The following is a 20140-nucleotide window of genomic DNA, read 5'->3' on the forward strand; positions in this document are numbered from 1 at the left end:
AGATCCAGAGGATCTGAGGAGGGAAGGCTCATTGATGGAGGTGGGGAGGGAAGGCTCATTGATGGAGGTGTGGAGGGAAGACCCATTGATGGAGGTGGGAAGGAAGGCTCATTGATGGAGGTGGGAAGAAAGGCTCATTGATGGAGGTGGGGAGGGAAGGTTCATTGATGGAGGTGGGGGAGGGAAGGCTCATTGATGGAGATGGGAAGGAAGGCTCATTGATGGAGGTGGGGAGGGAAGGCTCATTGATAGAGGTGGGGAGGGAAGGCTCATTGATGGAGGTGGGGAGGGAAGGCTCATTGATGGAGGTGGGGAGGGAAGGCTCATTGATGGAGGTGGGGAGGGAAGGCTCATTGATGTAGGTGGGGAGGGAAGGTTCATTGATGGAGGTAGGAAGGAAGGTTCATTGATGGAGGTGGGAAGGAAGGCTCATTGATGGAGGTGGGGAGGGGAAGGCTCATTGATGGAGGTGGGGAGGGAAGGTTCATTGATGGAGGTGGGGAGGGAAGGTTCATTGATGGAGGTGGGGAGGGAAGGTTCGTTGATGGAGGTGGGGAGGGAAGGCTCATTGATGGAGGTGGGGAGGGAAGACCCATTGATGGAGGTGGGAAGGAAGGCTCATTGATGGAGGTGGGAAGGAAGGCTCATTGATGGAGGTGGGGAGGGAAGGTTCATTGATGGAGGTGGGGAGGGAAGGCTCATTGATGGAGGTGGGGAGGGAAGACCCATTGATGGAGGTGGGGAGGGAAGGCTCATTGATGGAGGTGGGGAGGGAAGGTTCATTGATGGAGGTGGGAAGGAAAGGCTCATTGATGGAGGTGGGGAGGGAAGGCTCATTGATGGAGGTGGGGAGGGAAGGTTCATTGATGAAGGTGGGAAGGAAGGCTCATTGATGGAGGTGGGAAGGAAGGCTCATTGATGGAGGTGGGGAGGGAAGGCTCATTGATGGAGATGGGAAGGAAGGCTCATTGATGGAGGTGGGGAGGGAAGGCTCATTGATAGAGGTGGGGAGGGAAGGCTCATTGATGGAGGCGGGGAGGGAAGGTTCATTGATGGAGGTGGGAAGGAAGGCTCATTGATGGAGGTGGGAAGGAAGGCTCATTGATGGAGTTGGGGAGGGAAGGTTCATTGATGGAGGTGGGGAGGGAAGGCTCATTGATGGAGGTGGGGAGGGAAGGCTCATTGATGGAGGTGGGAAGGAAGGCTCATTGATGGAGGTGAGGAGGGAAGGCACATTGATGGAGGTGGGGAGGGAAGGCTCATTGATGGAAGTGGGGAGGGAAGGCTCATTGATGGAGGTGGGGAGGGAAGGCTCATTGATGGAGGTGGGGAGGGAAGGTTCATTGATGAAGGTGGGAAGGAAGGCTCATTGATGGAGGTGGGAAGGAAGGCTCATTGATGGAGGTGGGGAGGGAAGGCTCATTGATGGAGGTGGGGAGGGATGGCTCATTGATGGAGGTGGGGAGGGAAGGCTCATTGATTGAGGTGGGGAGGGAAGGCTCATTGATTGAGGTGGGGAGGGATGGCTCATTGATGGAGGTGGGGAGGGAAGGCTCATTGATGGAGGTGGGGAGGGAAGGCTCATTAATTGAGGTGGGGAGGGAAGGCTCATTGATGGAGGTGGGGAGGGAAGGCTCATTGATGGAGGTGGGGAGGGAATGATCATTGATGGAGGTGAGGAGAGAAGGCTCATTGATGGAGGTGAGGAGGGAAGGCTCATTGATGGAGATGGGAAGGAAGGCTCATTGATGGAGGTGGGGAGGGAAGGCTCATTGATGGAGGTGAGGAGGGAAGGCACATTGATGGAGGTGGGGAGGAAAGGCTCATTGATGGAGGTGGGGAGGGAAGGTTCATTGATGAAGGTGGGAAGGAAGGCTCATTGATGGAGGTGGGAAGGAAGGCTCATTGATGGAGGTGGGGAGGGAAGGCTCATTGATGGAGATGGGAAGGAAGGCTCATTGATGGAGGTGGGGAGGGAAGGCTCATTGATAGAGGTGGGGAGGGAAGGCTCATTGATGGAGGTGGGGAGAGAAGGCTCATTGATGGAGGTGGGGAGGGAATGATCATTGATGGAGGTGAGGAGAGAAGGCTCATTGATGGAGGTGGGGAGGGAAGGCTCATTGATGGAGGTGGGGAGAGATGGCTCATTGATGGAGGTGGGGAGGGAAGGCTATTTGATGGAGGTGGGGAGGGAAGGCTCATTGATGGAGGTGGGGAGGGAAGGCTCATTGATTGAGGTGGGGAGGGATGGCTCATTGATGGAGGTGGGGAGGGAAGGCTCATTGATGGAGGTGAGGAGGGAAGGCACATTGATGGAGGTGAGGAGGGAAGGCACATTGATGGAGGTGGGGAGGAAAGGCTCATTGATGGAGGTGGGGAGGGAAGGCTCATTGATGGAGGTGGGGAGGGAAGGTTCATTGATGAAGGTGGGAAGGAAGGCTCATTGATGGAGGTGGGAAGGAAGGCTCATTGATGGAGGTGGGGAGGGAAGGCTCATTGATGGAGGTGGGGAGGGAAGGCTCATTGATGGAGGTGGGGAGGGAAGACCCATTGATGGAGGTGGGGAGGGAAGGCTCATTGATGGAGGTGGGGAGGGAAGGTTCATTGATGGAGGTTGAGAGGGAAGGTTCATTGATGGAGGTGGGGAGGGAAGGTTCATTGATGGAGGTGGGGAGGGAAGGTTCATTGATGGAGGTGGGGAGAGAAGGCTCATTGATGGAGGTGGGGAGAGAAGGCTCATTGATGGAGGTGGGGAGTGAAGGCTCATTGATGGAGGTGGGGAGGGAAGGCTCATTGATGGAGGTGGGGAGGGAAGGCTCATTGATGGAGGTGGGGAGGGAAGGCTCATTGATGGAGGTGGGGAGGGAAGGCTCATTGATGGAGGTGGGGAGGGAAGGCTCATTGATGGAGGTGGGGAGGGAAGGCTCATTGATGGAGGTGAGGAGAGAAGGCTCATTGATGGAGGTGGGGAGAGAAGGCTCATTGATGGAGGTGGGGAGGGAAGGCTCATTGATGGAGGTGGGGAGGGAAGGTTCATTGATGGAGGTGGGGAGGGAAGGCTCATTGATGGAGGTGGGGAGGGAAGGCTCATTGATGGAGGTGGGAAGGGAAGGCTCATTGATGGAGGTGGGGGGGGGGGGGGGAGGGGAGGTTGGTCTGTGCAGTCCCCATCCAATAGAAGAGTACTGGAGCTCAGATTGCTGAGAAATGAATGCTGGTTCTGATAGAAAGGTGTCGGAACACACAGAGCATTGCAGTTTGTTGTGTGTGGTGATGGGAAGTCACAGAGCATTTAGGGGTGCAGGATCCATGGAGGCCCCACCTCCCAACTTAGAGGTCCTAAATGATCTCCTAGTGACAGCTTGGTGGCAGATATCACAGCATTCCTTCCGAGGTCTAGTGGAGTCAATGCCTGGACAGGTCAGGAGAAGGGGACCTCCTCAGTATTAGGTGGATGGTCATAATGTTATGGCTGTATGTCGTCTCTTTGCCTGGAGCTCAGCTCTGCTCTTAGCACACGCGGGACCCCCAGTGAGCTGTGTTGGGGGTGCAGGTGGTGAGATGCTGGCAGACTCTGGTGATGTGATGGAGGTTACACACGGCTCTGATATATTCCGTGACATAAATGTGAGCAGCTGAGACTCCATGGCTGCCAGAACAAACACATCGCACAGTCTTTCCTCTTCCATCGCCGGCCAAGAGCGAGGATTTCATCACTGAGCGCTGAGCACGAGAGGAGACAGGCCGGGTCCAATTTCATATGTAACACGGATGGGAGGCTGCCCAGAGTCATGAGATCTCTATCTTATGAAATACGCCACGTGCTGGAGAAGTGCTGGGAGACGTCTATGTAACAGACCGATCCCCAGAAAGATCGGGGGAGGGGGGCTCTGTTCAGCCGACTTACAATGAATATTCACTTACAGAGCATCCGGAAAGTATTCACAGCGCTTCACTTCTTCCACATTTTGTTATGTTACAGCCTTATTCCAAAATGGATTAAATTCATTATTTTCCTCAAAATTCTACAAACAATCCCCCATAATGACAACGTGAGAGAAGTTTGTTTGAAATCTATTCGAATTTATGAAATAAAAAAACTAAAAAACCCCATGTACATAAGTATTCACACCCTTTGCTCAATACTTTGGTGAGGCTCCTTTGGCACCAATTCCAGCCTCCAGTATTTCTGAGTATGATGCTACAAGCTTGGCACTCCTATTTTTGGGCAGTTTCTCCCATTCTTCTTTGCAGGACCTCTCAAGCTCCATCAGGTTGGATGGGGGAGGGTAGGTGCACAGCCATTTTCAGATCTCTCCAGAGATGTTCAATCGGGTTCAAGTCTGGGCTCTGGCTGGGCCACTCAAGGACATTCACAGAGTTGTCCTGTAGCCACTCCTTTGTTATCTTGGCTGTGTGCTTAGGGTCGTTGTCCTGTTGGAAGAAGAACCTTCACCCCAGTCTGAGGTCCAGAGCGCTCTGGAGAAGGTTTTCATCAAGGATGTCTCTGTACATTGCTGCATTCATCTTTCCCTCCATCCTGACTAGTCTCCCAGTTCCTGCTGATGAAAAACATCCCCACAGCATGATGCTGTCTCCACCATGCTTCACAGTAGGGATGGTGTTGGCCAGGTGATGAGCGGTTTCCTCCAGACATGACGCTTGCCATTCAGGCCAAAGAGTTCAATCTTTGTTTCATCAGAGCAGAGAATTTTGTTTCTCATGGTCTGAGAGTCCTTCAGGTGCCTTTTGGTAAACTCCAGGCGGGCTGTCATGTGACTTTTACTGGGGAGTGGCTTCCGTCTGGCCACACCCATACAGGCCTGATTGGTGGAGTGCTGCAGAGATGGTTGTTCTTCTGGAAGGTTCTCCTCTCCACAGAGAAATGCTGGAGCTCTGTCAGAGTGACCATCGGGTTCTTGGTCATCTCCCTGACTAAGGCCCTCCTCCCCCGATCGCTCAATTTGGCCGGCGGCCCGCTCTAGGAAGAGTCCTGGTGGTTCCAAACTTCTTCCATTTACGGATAATGGAGGCCACTGTGCTCATTGGGACCTTCAATGCTGCAGAAATGTTTCTGTACCCTTCCCCCGATCTGTGCCTCCATACAATCCTGTCTCCGAGGTCTACAGACAATTCCTTGGACTTCATGGCTTGGTTTGTGCTCTGACATGCACTGTTACCTTTGGGGCCTTATATAGACAGGTGTGTGCCTTTCCAAATCATGTCCAATCAACTGAATTCACTACAGGTGGACTCCAATCAAGTTGTAGAAACATCTCAAGGATGATCAGTGGAAACAGGAGGAACCTGAGCTCAACTCTGAATGTCATAGCAAAGGGTGTGAATACTTATGTACATGGGATTTTTTTGTTTTTATTTTTAATAAATTTGCAAAGATTTCTATCAAACTTCTCTCACGTTGTCATTATGGGGGATTGTTTGTAGAATTTTGAGGAAAATAATGAATTTAATCCATTTTGGATTAAGGCTGTAACATAAGAAAATGTGGAAGAAGTGAAGCGCTGTGAATACTTTCTGGATGCTCTGTATAAGTTACAATGTATTTCTCAATAGGAAATGAATCGGGTTTATGGGGGAATTAATATATAAATTTACGTTGTGTAGCACTCAGTTGTATTGCAGATTTCCCCTTATTTCATTCATTTATACAGAAGGAAATCAGTTTGGGTCGACCATGCTCAAGTTCAAGGGTGGGGATCCCCTAAAAAAATAAAAGGGCTGCATTTCCTGGACGTTTTTTTTTTTTTGCTATAAACAGAGTGGATTTCTCTTGCATTCAGAGTGCAGGAAGACGGGGCAATTTATGCAGCTCATCCCTCCTGGTGTGTGCAGACCAAGCAGCCAACTCCCCCATGAAGCGGGGGGGGGGGGGCTGAGCGCGGGTGGGCCCACGGCAGGGGCAGCCAGCGATGGGACACCCACGGAGCCGGTCCTCCACACTGCAAAGCAAACCCCACCAACTGCCACCCCCCTAAAGGCCCCTCACTGACAGACCCTCCCACCTAGTGTCCTTCTTTCCCCTACTCCAACTACCGCCCCCTCCCACCACTAACAGACCCCCTCCCCAACCACCTCCTTTCCGCTTACAGACCTTCTCCACTCAACTACCGACCCACATCCCCCACTGATAGACGCCCCCAACACCCAAAATGCTGCCCCCTCCCCCAAATGAGACCCCTCCCCCAACCACCTGCACCCCCACTCACAGACCTTCACCACCCAACTACAGACCCACACCCCCCATTGATAGACTCTCCCAACACCCCCAAAGGCTGCCCCCTCCCTCCACTGACAGACCCCCTCCCCCAACCACCTCCACCCCCACTCACAGACCTTCACCACCCAACTACCGACCCACATCCCCCACTGATAGACTCTCCCAACACCCCCAAAGGCTGCCCCCTCCCTCCACTGACAGACCCCCTCCCCCAACCACCTCCACCACAACTCACAGACCTTCACCACCCAACTACCGACCCACATCCCCCACTGATAGATCCTCCAACACCCCCAAATGCCGCCCCCTCCCACCACTGACAGACCCTCTCCCCAACCACCCCCCACTCACAGACCTTCACCACCCAACTACGACCCACATCCCCCACTGATAGTCCCCCGAAATGCCGCTCCCTCCCACCACTGGCAGACCCCCCTTCCACTCCCCCCCCCCCACCCAACTACGAACTCACATCCCCAACTGATCGACCCTCCCAACACCCCACATGCCGCCCCCTCCCACCACTGACCGCCCCCCCCCCCCCCGTTCACAGACCTTTATCTCCTAACTACCGACCCACATCCCCCACTGATAGTCCCCCCAAATGCCACCCCCTCCCACTACTGACAGACCCCCTCCCCCAACCACTTCCCCCCCCTGCTCACAGACCTTCACCACCCAACTACGGACTCACATCCCCCACTGATAGACCCCCCAACACCGCCAAATGCTGCCCCTTCCCACCACTGACAGACGCCCTCCCCCAGCCACGCTCACCCCCACTCACAGACCTTCACCACCCAACTACCAACCCACACCCCCCACTGATAGATCCCCCAACACCCCCAAATGCCGCCCCCTCCCACCCCCTGACCGACCCCCTCACCCCCCCCCTGCCCACAGACCTTCACTATCAAACTACCGACCCACATACCCCACTGATAGTCCCCCCAAATGCCGCCCCCTTCCACCACTGACAGACCCTCTCCCCCAACCACCTCCCCCCCTGCTCACAGACCTTCACCACCCAACTACCAACCCACATCCCTCACTGATAGTCCCCCCAACACCCCCAAATGCTGCCCCCTCCCACCACTGACAGACCACTCCCCCCCGCTCACAGACCTTCACCACCCAACTACCGACCCACACCCCCCACTGATAGATCCCCCAACACCCCCAAATGCCACAGTCCGCGTCACACTCACTAACATGTCATAATTACCTGTAATGGTTGTGTACAGAATAACCCCCATCCTCCTCTTCAGGGGTCCCCCACCGGCGTTCCTGACTCCTCCCCCCACCCTGAAAAGTTACCACGATAGCAAGCCACTTCCTATTGTGGCACTCGTGGGGGATTGCTCCCGAGCCAGCTGTGTGTGTCCATAGACACACAGAGTGCGGCTCCCACCCCCCCTGCTCCCTTCTTACTGGCTGTGTCGTTAGCATTGCACTGACACCCACTTCAGATCACAAGTGCAGTGCGTTCTGAGCGTGGTGCAGGCAACGCACATGTACACGTAAAAACACGTACAGTTTTACTAACACATGTCTATGTTGCAAAATTGTGTTTAGGCGTTAACATTTGTTTTACCCTTAGGCGTGAAGGGGTTAAAAAATAGAAAACTTTACCTTTACAATCACTTTAAGCTTTGAAATCAAAAGATAGAAGCAGATTGGTTGGCAGGCACAGCTGCTCCAGTTTGGATGAATTCCCCCCATTGTGCTTTATTTTTTATCTGTTTTGATTTATTTCTTTTAGAGTCTCTGGGAGGGAGAAGAACTTCTCATCCGCGCCGCATTGCACGTTGTCTGTGTATAATTAGCTGTGCACTCTATTTTTGGTTCCTCCTTGTATATAATAGCGCGTTGGATACATTGTTATCAGATGTCCTTTGTGTCTGATGAAGGGCTGACGTCAGTCCGAAACTGGAGCTTGTTATGGAACATTGTTAACATTGCTACAATAGTGTGCAACCTCGGAGCGTCTCTGTATTCTGGGCGAACATCGCCAATTACTGCTGAGTGAGTGCAGCTCACCTACCTTTTCGGGGGGGGGGGGGGGGGATAATATACACTGCTCAAATATATTAAAGGAACACTTTTTAATCAGAGTATAAAAAAAGGGTTATTGATCTGGTCAGTTAAGTAGCAGAAGGGGTTGTTAAAGTGGTTGTAAACCCCCCTCTGTAAGTTGTACCTATAGGTAAGCCTATAATAAGGCCTACCTATAGGTACTGTAAATATCTCCTAAACTTGCACCGTTTAGGAGATAATTACCGTACAGTGCACTGATGACGTCATTAGCACATGCGCTCTCAAGGAACGGCCGCCCGTGCCGTTTCTTCAGAGCCCTGTGCCGTGACCGGCAGCTCCCGCACGCATGCGGCTCCCGGCCAGTAGCATAACTGGAGTAGGTGCACTAGATAGGCAACAATGAGTCAACCTCCAAAACAGGAATGGTTTTGCAGTTAGAGACTGTGTCGGTGGCGGGTATCAGACCCCCTGGCCTTCTCATCCAACTGGTGACCAAAGACCAAGCAATCTCACACCCTGCCGTCACTTGCGTAACAATGCCATTCTCATCTGCACCCGGCACACAGATTGTCCAGCTTGCGGGACCACAATCTAGAGGCCAGCAGACTGAGAGCGATTGTCACCGGGCTAACAATTAACCCTTTCTCTGCCACCACCTCTACGTTATAATGAGCCTAGAGGACGCTCATAATTTTAGAAATACCAATTATGACTTTAGAATAACCATCTGTAACACACACTGTCACCTCAGACAGGAATGTTCAGATGATTTATCCTAAACAGTAGCGCTCTTTCAGGAGGCAGGTTCTTTGGGTCAGTTTGCATTTAAGAGCTTAGAGACAAAATTAACACTTTTCAAAATAAGGTTTAATTATAAGAAAGGTTAAAATTGGTGCAATTAAAAAATATTTACAGAAAAATGGGTTACAAAGAAATAGAGACACAATACAGCAATTTAGAAGAATAGATAAGAATTCGAAATGAAATACTTGCATTCAAAAAGTCCTGGTATTATCTTAGTTCCAGAAGCTGAACATATGTGATCGGTCTCCAAAGAGTAGATGTTCCTTTCCTTGATGTTACATGAGACTGAGAGCTCCATCGGCTCCTGTCTTTTTCTCTGAGATCAAAGGGGCGGTGACGGACACCCCTGACCAATTACAGAGTGGCAAAAGGGCTGTCCAGTGGTTTACGATAATTTCAAATGTACTTTTGGGGACAGAGTCATACCACTCTTAATATCTCGACATATGTAAGGGTTACATTCTTGAAACTGATATTTTATAACTAAGCATGTCATTTGCTTTCAAACAATATTAAACATGAATATCTTTTATCACAGAGGGAATATCTTCTTGCTCGTTCCTATTCCCTGTATGACAGGATGACCATGTGTGGTCTTGTTACGTCCAGTAGGTTATTTTCCATTCAAATATATGCTTGTTGTTAATATGTTATGTTCGGGTAAAGAGTTATGACTTGGGTATGGATCTGTAAGATGTAGGTGTTACCTTTTAATTAACAACTGGGCTTGTGGAATTCCACACAGCCCTTAGTGGACATCTTCTCTCAGATAAGGTTTACAACCTGGCCTGCGCAGGATGTGTTAAGATAACAGCTCTGTTTTAGAGCCGGTTCACACTGGGGCGACTTGTCAGGCGACCCGGTCGCCTGACAAGTCGCCGTGGGTCGCCTGCCATAGATTAGCACAGGACCCGTTCTAATAGGAGCGACACAAGTCGCTCCCACTTAGAAAAAGGGTCCTGAGCTTCTTTGGGGCGACCTGGAGCAACCTGCATTGACTTCAATGATATGAAGTCCGTGCAGGTCTCTCCGAGGTCGCGGTGCACGCTGTGCACCGTGACTATACAGGTCGCCCCGGCAAGTCGGGTCGCTGCAATGTGAACCGGCTCTGAAGCTCTGAGGCCCAAACTTCATGCATACCAGGGGGTACTTAACACTGGAAAAGGAGCTGGGGAGCTGGGACCTTTTTAGTTTTTTAAAACTGTCAGCTGAGCTCTGAAACACAAAATGGTTGCTTGCGACAGCTTTAACGAAATGGCTGCCTGACAAACTGGGGTCCCAATGCACGATACCATTACAGAGACGACTGACATTATTTTCCCTCACTCATATTTTCTGACTGTTTTTCACTAGTTTTACATTTGGCTAGGGTCAGTGTCACTACTGGTAGCATGAGGCCATACCTGGACCCTATAGATGGGGGTCAGTGTCACTACTGGTAGCATGAGGCCATACCTGGACTCTATAGAAGGGGTCGGTGTCACTACTGGTAGTATGAGGACATACCTGGACCCTATAGAGGGGGGTCAGTGTCACTACTGGTAGCATGAGGCCATACCTGGACTCTATAGAGGGGATCGGTGTCACTACTGGTAGTATGAGGCCATACCTGGACCCTATAGAGGGGGTCGGTGTCACTACTGGTAGTATGAGGCCATACCTGGACCCTATAGATCAGGGGTCAGGAACCTTTTTGGCTGAGAGAGCCATGAACACCACATATTTTCAAATGTAATTCCGTGAGAGCCATACACTATATTTCAGGGGTCGTGAACCTTTATTTAATATTCATATTCATGGGCCGCAGCTATACAGCAAGTAGATGGAGCTGTGTGAAAGTGCCTGGAGTCCGATCAGGAAGAGAGCAGAGCAGGCAGGTATGCAATGAGGCGGGAGTGGTGAAGCGCCTGCAGGCCTGCGACTGATGGAGGGGAGTATAGGCCCTGAGAAAATGGTGTCTGGCCACTGAAGGCCTCAGAAGTGGATGTGAGAGGCAGCTCCCGCGGGTCCCTGGGTGTCAGAGGGGAAGGAGATTGTGTCTGTCGGGGCACAGGGAGCGGATGGCAGGTCTCCTTACCGGGCGGTGATTGCCAAGGCCCTCAGATGCACAGCACACGATCCGGCGGCAGTACCGCGAGTAGGCCTCGGGGTCCGTAGCAATCCGGTCACCCAGAGACGAAGTGGTGGTGGGTAGCCCACAAAGTGTACCTTCGATGGGTGCAGAAATCTCCTTGGCACCAGGCACAGCTATGCGGATGGCACTAGATTGAGTGGTAGATGCGGCAGAGCTCTGGGACTACACGTCCAGCACGGCTCACTTCCGGACACGCCCTCCTTTATTAAAGATTTGTCTGCGAGCCAGATGTAGCCATCAAAAGAGCCACATCTGGCTTGCGAGCTATAGGTCCCCCCTACCCCTGCTATAGAGGTTGCATAGGCAGTCCAACTCCTCCAGGATGACACACCAATACATGCCATTGCCATAAGGTTTGCTGTGTCTCCCAGCACAGTCTCAAGAGCAGGGAGGAGGTTCCAGGAGACAGGCAGTTACTCTAGGAGAGCTGGACAGGACCGTAGAAGGTCCTTAACCCATCAGCAGGACTGGTATCTGCTCCTTTGTGCAAGAAGGAACAGGGTGAGCACTGCCAGAACCCTACAAAATGACCTCCAGCAGGCCACTGGTGTGAATGTCTCTGACCAAACAATCAGAAACAGACTTCATGAGGGTGGCCCGAGGGCCCGAGGTCCTCTAGTGGACCCTTTGCTCACTGCCCGGCACTGTGGAGCTCGATTGGCATTTACCATTGAACACCAGAATTGGCAGGTCCACCACTGGCACCCTGTGCTTTTCACAGATGAGATCAGGTTCACCCTGAGCACATGTGACAGACGTGAAAGGCTCTGGTGAAGCCGTGGAGAACGTTATGCTGTCTGTAACATCGTTCAGCATGACCGGTTTGGTGGTGGGTCAGTGATGGTCTGGGGAGGCAAATCCATGGAGGGGTGCACAGACCTCTACAGGCTAGACAATGGCACCCTGACTGCCATTAGGTATTGGAATGAAATCCTTGGACCCATTGTTAGACCCTACGCTGGTGCAGTTAATCCTAGGTTCCTCCTGGTGCACGACAATGCCCGGCCTCATGTGGTGAGAGTATGCAGCCAGTTCCTGGAGGATAAAGGAATTGATACCATTGAATGGCCCCTACGCTGCCCTGACCTAAATCCAACAGAACACCTCTGGGACATTATGTTTTGGTCCATCCCACGCCGCCAGGCTGTACCTCAGTCTGTTCAGGAGCTCAGTGATGCCCTGGTCCAGATCTGGGAGGAAGTACCCCAGGACACCATCCGTCGTCTCATTAGGAGCATACCCTGACATCGTCAGGCATGCATTCAAGCACATGGGGGCCATACAAGCTACTGAGGACCATTCTGAGGTCCTGCAATGACATTTCACCAAAATTGACTCGCCTGCTGCATCATTTTTCCACTTTGATATTCGGGGTGTCTTTGAATTCAGCCCTCTGTAGGGTGATAATTTTCATTTCCATCAAACCATGTGGCATCCTTTCCTTCCTAACACATTACCCAGTCCATACCAGTATAGATCCTAACACATTACCCAGTCCATACCAGTATAGATCCTAACACATTACCCAGTCCATACCAGTATAGATCCTAACACATTACCCAGTCCATACCAGTATAGATCCTAACACATTACCCAGTCCATACCAGTATAGATCCTAACACATTACCCAGTCCATACCAGTATAGATCCTAACACATGACCCAGTCCATGCCAGTATACATCCTAACGCATGACCCAGTTAATACCAGTATAGATCCTAACACATTACCCAGTCTATACCAGTATAGATCCTAACACATTACCCAGTCCATACCAGTATTGATGCAAACATATTATTCAGTCCATACTAGTATAGATCCTAACACTGTGATATTTTTCCCCATTGAGATCTGGTGGGTTTTCAAAGTGTTCCTTTAATTTTTTTGTATATACAGTGGATAAAAAAAGTCTACACACCCCTGTTAAAATGTCAGGTTTCTGTGACGTAAAAAATGAGACAAAAAATTTGCTGTCCTCTCAAAATAACTCAACACAGCCATTAATGCAGGCATGTCCAACCTGCGGCCCGGAACCACAGGCAATGCTGGGGAGGAAGGTAGTCGAGTCGGGGGTACGGCCACAGAGGCTGCCTCGGAGGGGATCATCCACTAGTTGTGTTAAATTAGTGCTGGGGGGCGCAGCAGCACGGGAGGTCGCGGCAGCTTTTATTACTTATATACCTTAACTATAGTATATATTTTATGTGCGGCCCGAGAACATTTCTCTACACTCAATGTGGCCCAGAGAAGCCAAAAGGTTAGACACTTATGCATTAATGTCTAAACCGCTGGCAACAAAAGTGAGTACACCCCTAAGTGACAATGTCCAAATTGGGCCCAGATTGTCAATATTTTGTGTGGCCGCCATTATTTTCCAGCACTGCCTTAACACTTTGGGCATGGAATTCACCAGAGCTTCACAGGTTGCCACTGGAGTCCTCTTCCCCTCCTCCATGATGACATCACAGAGCTGGTGGATGTTAGAGACCTTGCGCTCCTCCACCTTCTGTTTGAGGATGCCCCACAGATGCTGAATAGGGTTTCGTCTGGAGAGATGCTTGGCCAGTCCATCACCTTTACCCTCAGCTTCTTTAGCAAGGCAGTGGTCATCTTGGAGGTGTTTGGGGTCTTTATGTTGGAATATTGCCCTGCAGCCCAGACTCTGAAGGGAGGGGATCATGCTCTGCTTCAGTATGTCACAGTACATGTTGGCATTCATGGTTCCCTCAATGAACTGTAGCTCCTCAGTGCCGGCAGCACTCATGCAGCCCCAGACCATGACACTCCCACCACCATGCTTGACTGTAGGAAGACACACTTGTCTTTGTACTCCTCACCTGGTTGCCCCCACACACCCCTGACACCATCTGAACCAAATAAGTTTATCTTGGTCTCATCAGACCACAGGAGATGGTTCCAGTAATCCATGTCCTTAGTCTGCTTGTCGTCAGCAAATTGTTTGCGGGCTTTCTTGTGCATCATCTTTAGAAGAGGCTTCCTTCTGGGACGACAGCCATGCAGACCAATTTGATGCAGTGTGCGGCGTATGGTCTGAGCACTGACAGGCTGACCCCCCCCACTCCTTCAACCTCTGCAGCAATGCTGGCAGCACTCATACCTCTATTTCCCAAAGACAACCTCTGGATATGACGCTGAGCACGTGTACTCAACTTCTTTGGTGGACCATGGCGAGGCCTGTTCTGAGTGGAACCTGTCCTGTTACACCGCTGTATGGTCACTGTGCAGAGACCTGCCTGTCAGAGTCATGCTGTCCTCTATGGGGAGATGGGATGAAAACGAACCACCTGTCCGTTTTCATCCGATCCGATCCGACCTGCTGTACGAATGGCGAAAGTATTGCCATACATCTGCTTTCAGCAGTTTGAGTGAGATTGGATGCCAGGCGGATGTCAGCAGACATCCGCCTCACCATAGAGGTCAATAGGTGGCCTTGTCGGGTCCACCTGAAAAACGGACAAGCGGACCCGATTGGTTCGTTCGCATGAAAGGGGCCTTAAAACAAGTAAATATAATCTCCCTTCCGATATGTTTACTAATACTAACAGCATAAGGGCTAAAATAGTTCATCATGATTGAGAGAGTGAAGATCTGCTTTAAGCCCTGATGAAGGGAATTGCCTGGACCATGGAAATGTCTTGGTCGGTGTACCTTGTGTTAATCCAATATAAAGCAAATAAAGGTCACCTTGCTTTTTACAATTATGGGTGTGGCACTCTATATCTTCTTGTTCCAAACTCCATCATGGAAGCTCTATGGAGTTCGCCAGCCAATCCAGAGTCAGAGAGCTCCACAAAACTGATTTGACCTTGACAGCTTGGACCCCAATAGCAAACCATCCAGCTTCTCCTCCTGCAGTGAATAATATCCATCCTCAAACAGGTGATACCCAGCCCACCTTTTTCTCAGTGCATGCTAGTTGTTATAGAAGCTGCATGGCTGCTCATAAAGCCTTTGCCTACAGATCTGTTCTATTAACGTAGAGCGCCATGCAAAACACCAATTTGTGCCAATGATTCACACTGATAAAGGTCTAACATCCGGGAATTTCATCCAGGAGTCAAAAGAATCTATGTGGTGCAAAAACGCTGAATAGCCCCACGTGTAGTATGAATAGAAGAGGGCCTTAGCCTCGGCTCCTCTCAAGCCATGGCTCTGACGCATTTCACCATGCCCCAGACTTAGAGGTCTACCTCTGGGCAGAATGCATCAAAGGGCGTGGCTAGGCTTGAGGCCATCTTTCATTCATGCTGTTGGGAGTGCAGCGTTTTTGCACCACCAAGGATCTCCAAACTTTTAAAACAAAGGGCCAGTTTACTGCCCTTCAAACTTTAGGAGGGCCGGACTGGCCAGCGGTAGTAGAAAATGCCCCAGCATCAGTGGAGATAAACAATGGCATAGCATTGGTGTCAGTGGGAGGAATAGTGCCCCATCATTGGTGTCAGTGGGAGGAATAGTACCCCATCATTGGTGTCAGTGGGAGGAATAGTCCCCCATCATTGGTATCCGTGAGAGGAATAGTGCCCCATCATTGGTGTCAGTGGGAGGAATAGTACCCCATCATTGGTGTCAGTGGGAGGAATAGTCCCCCATCATTGGTATCCGTGAGAGGAATAGTGCCCCATCATTGGTGTCAGTGGGAGGAATAGTGCCCCATCATTGGTATCAGTGGGAGGAATAGTGTCCCATCATTGGTGTCAGTGAGAGGAATAGTGCCCCATCATTGGTGTCAGTGAGAGGAATAGTGCCCCATCATTGGTGTCAGTGAGAGGAATAGTGTCCCATCATTGGTATCAGTGGAAGGAATAGTGCCTCATCATTGGTGTCAGTGGGAGGAATTGTGCCCCATCATTGGTGTCAGTGGGAGGAATAGCGCCCCATCATTGGTGTCAGTGGGAGGAATAGTGCCCCATCATTGGTGTCAGTGGGAGGAATAGTGCCCCATCATTGGTGTCAGTGGGAGGAATGGTGCTCCATCATTGGTGTCAGTGGGAGGAATGGTGCCCCATCATTGGTGTCAGTGGGAGAATAGTGCCCCATCATTGATGTCAGTGGGAGGAATAGTGCCCCATCATTGGTGTCAGTGGGAGGAATGGTACTCCATCATTGGTGTCAGTGGGAGGAATAGTGCCCCATCATTGGTGTCAGTGGGAGGAATGGTGCTCCATCATTGGTGTCAGTGGGAGGAATGGTGCCCCATCATTGGTGTCAGTGGGAGAATAGTGCCCCATCATTGGTGTCAGTGGGAGGAATGGTGCCCCATCATTGGTGTCAGTGGGAGGAATAGGGCCCCATCATTGGTGTCAGTGGGAGGAATGGTGCCCCATCATTGGTGTCAGTGGGAAAATAGTGCCCCATCATTGGTGTCAGTGGGAGGAATGGTGCCCCATCATTGGTGTCAGTGGGAAGAATGGTGCCCCATCATTGGTGTCAGTGGGAAAATAGTGCCCCATCATTGGTGTCAGTGGGAGGAATGGTGCCCCATCATTGGTGTCAGTGGGAGGAATAGGGCCCCATCATTGGTGTCAGTGGGAAGAATGGTGCCCCATCATTGGTGTCAGTGGGAGAATAGTGCCCCATCATTGGTGTCAGTGGGAGAATAGTGCCCCGTCATTGGTGTTAGTGGGATGGCTGAACTGTGGCCAGCGGTAGTAGAAAATGCCCCTGCATCAGTGGAGATAAACAATACCATAGGCTTGGTGGTCAGTGGGAGTAAACAAAAATGACATCATTGGTGTCATTGGGAGAAATAGTGCCCCATCATTGGTGTCAATGGGAGGAATAGTGTCCCGAGGGCCAGTTAAAAGCAAGCAAAGGGCCACATTCGGCCCACGGGCCATAGTTTGGAGACCCCTGACATAGACCATGGGTGCTCAACCTGTGGCCCTCTAGCTGTTGCAGAACTACAAGTCCCATGTGGCATTGCAAGCTGCTAATATTTACAAGCATGACTCCCAAAGGCAGAGGCATAATGGGACTTGTAGTTCTGCAACAGCTGGAGGGCCAAAGATTGAGCACCCATGACATAGACTCTGAATACAGACCATACAATGGAGGAGAAGACGCTCCGATGTGAAGTCTCTTTTTTATCAGTGACAACACAAGGTCTGCATATTGTTGCTTGAGATTGTTAATGAAAAGTACAAAACTTTCTGTGGGTGAAACACCCAAACCTATAACTCTGCTCCAGACTTACTCCTTTCAATCCACGCGGACGACTAAGGTGCAAGCCACCACAGGCCAGTCTACACTCTCATTCAAAAGTAAATATAAGTCGCGTTCCCAAATCTTAGCTCTTCTATCTGTTCATCAAAAGATGAAAACTGCATACATATGTCTCCACCCAAAACCACCTTCAGTGACGCGTTTCACCACTGCTGTCTTGCTCACAAGAATAAAAGAAGTTCTGTCCTTGTGAGCAAGCCAGCAGTGGTGAAACTCATCAAGGAAGGTACTTACTGTCGTGCAGGGATATGCAAACTGTGGCCCTCCAGATGGTGCAGAACTACAAGTCCCATGATGCATAGCAAGACTCTGACAGCCACAAGCATGACACCCAGAGGCAAAGGCATGATGGAACTTGTAGTTTTGCAATAGCTGGAGGGCCACAGTTTGCAAATCCCTGCTGTAGTGGATGAATAGTAGTGGGGTTGGTGTCATGTACACAATAGATACCACTATGTACTAATGTATGCGTGTCTTGTTTTGCAGGTTCAGTACGTCATACAAGGTTATCACAAGAGAAGAGAATATATTGCAGCCTTCCTCAGTCACTTTGGAACGTAAGTCAGTTCAGTCTTGCTGGTCTAATTGTGGTCGGTGGCCTTAGGGTAGATTCACAGATGTTGTGGGACTGCGTTGGGTGGCTATTCCAGCACAGTCTCACTGCGTGAACAAGGCAAGATGCCTCCTCTCCTGTGTGACCGGATCACACCACTGCATTGTGGGTCATGCAGTATTTTTTATCAGTGCAGCGCAATGCAAGGAAATCCACTGCCCCAAACCGCAAAACCTGGCAGTTGAACTTTGAGATATCTGTGCGACATCTCAATAAAGTTTGTTAAAAACAGTGTGATCCGCCGAGCCCAGCAAATCATCACTGCACTGATCTCAGTCCGATGGCACTGCACACCAGCTGCTGCGATTCTGAAAGCTACATTATAGAACGTAGTCTAGCGAACCCAGGCAGGGCTGACAATACCGCTAAGAGGACATGGCAGTGGACAGGTGAGAGGACACTGACAGCGGGGGGGGGGGGAGGTGAGAGGACACTGACAGCGGGGGACACGGGGGAGGAGACTAACAGCAGGGGATAGGTGGGGGGACACTGAGGGTGTGGGACAGGTAGAGGGGACACTGAGGGTGTGGGACAGGTGAGAAGACACTGACAGCAGGGGGCAGGTGAGAGGACACTGACAGCAGGGGACAGGTGAGAGGACACTGAGGGCGTGGGACAGGTGAGAGGACACTGACAGCAGGGTACAGGTGAGAGGACACTGACAGCAGGGGACAGGTGAGAGGACACTGACTGCGGGGGACAGGTGAGAGGACACTGACTGCGGGGGACAGGTGAGAGGACACTGACTGCGGGGGACAGGTGAGAGGACACTGACTGCAGGGGACAGGTGAGAGGACACTGACGGTGGGGGACAGGTGAGAGGACACTGACAGCGGGGGACAGGTGAGAGGACACTGACAGCGAGGGACAGGTGAGAGGACACTGACAGCGGGGGACAGGTGAAGGTGAAAGGACACTGAGGGCGTGGGACAGGTGAGAGGAGACTGAGGGCGTGGGACAGGTGAGAGGACACTGACGGTGGGGAACAGGTGAGAGGACACTGACAGCGGGGGGGGGGGGGGAGGTGAGAGGACACTGACAGCGGGGGACACGGGGGAGGACACTAACAGCAGGGGATAGGTGGGGGGACACTGACGAAGTGGGACAGGTAGAGGGGACACTGAGGGTGTGGGACAGGTGAGAAGACACTGACAGCAGGGGGCAGGTGAGAGGACACTGAGGGCGTGGGACAGGTGAGAGGACACTGACAGCAGGGTACAGGTGAGAGGACACTGACAGCAGGGTACAGGTGAGAGGACACTGACAGCGGGGGACAGGTGAGAGGACACTGACTGCGGGGGACAGGTGAGAGGACACTGACTGCAGGGGACAGGTGAGAGGACACTGACTGCGGGGGACAGGTGAGAGGACACTGACTGCGGGGGACAGGTGAGAGGACACTGACTGCGGGGGACAGGTGAGAGGACACTGACAGCGGGGGACAGATGAGAGGACGCTGACAGCAGGGGACAGGTGAGAGGACACTGACAGCAGGGGACAGGTGAGAGGACACTGACAGCAGGGGACAGGTGAGAAGACACTGACGGCGGGGAACAGGTGAGAGGAGACTGAGGGCGTGGGACAGGTGAGAGGACACTGACGGTGGGGAACAGGTGAGCGGACACTGACAGCGAGGGACAGGTGAGAGGACACTGACAGCGGGGGACAGGTGAAGGTGAAAGGACACTGAGGGCGTGGGACAGGTGAGAGGAGACTGAGGGCGTGGGACAGGTGAGAGGACACTGACGGTGGGGAACAGGTGAGAGGACACTAACAGCGAGGGACAGGTGAGAGGACACTGACTGCGGGGGACAGGTGAGAGGACACTGAGGGCGTGGGACAGGTGAGAGGAGACTGAGGGCGTGGGACAGGTGAGAGGACACTGATGGTGGGGAACAGGTGATAAGACACTGACAGCGGGGGACAGGTGAGAGGACACTGACTGCGGGTGACAGGTGAGAGGACACTGACGAAGTGAGACAGGTAAGAGGACACTGATGGCGTGGGACAGGAAAGGGGACATAAAGGGCGTGGGACAGGTGAGAGGAGACTGAAGGCGTGGGACAGGTGAG

General features: G+C 51.7%; 1 protein-coding gene across 1 annotated transcript in view; it reads left to right on the forward strand.

Annotated features, from left to right (window-relative positions):
- Nucleotides 1-20140, forward strand: part of BABAM2 (BRISC and BRCA1 A complex member 2) — a 322305-nt gene that overhangs the window by 191336 nt on the left and 110829 nt on the right. The window contains exon 5 of the mRNA XM_082249317.1: nucleotides 17942-18012. Within this exon, the coding sequence (XP_082105443.1) occupies nucleotides 17942-18012 (71 nt within the window). The remainder of the gene's footprint in view (nucleotides 1-17941; nucleotides 18013-20140) is intronic.

This window comes from Pelophylax lessonae (assembly GCF_965119305.1).
Source record: "Pelophylax lessonae genome assembly, chromosome: 3".
Taxonomy (NCBI): Eukaryota; Metazoa; Chordata; class Amphibia; order Anura; family Ranidae; genus Pelophylax; species Pelophylax lessonae.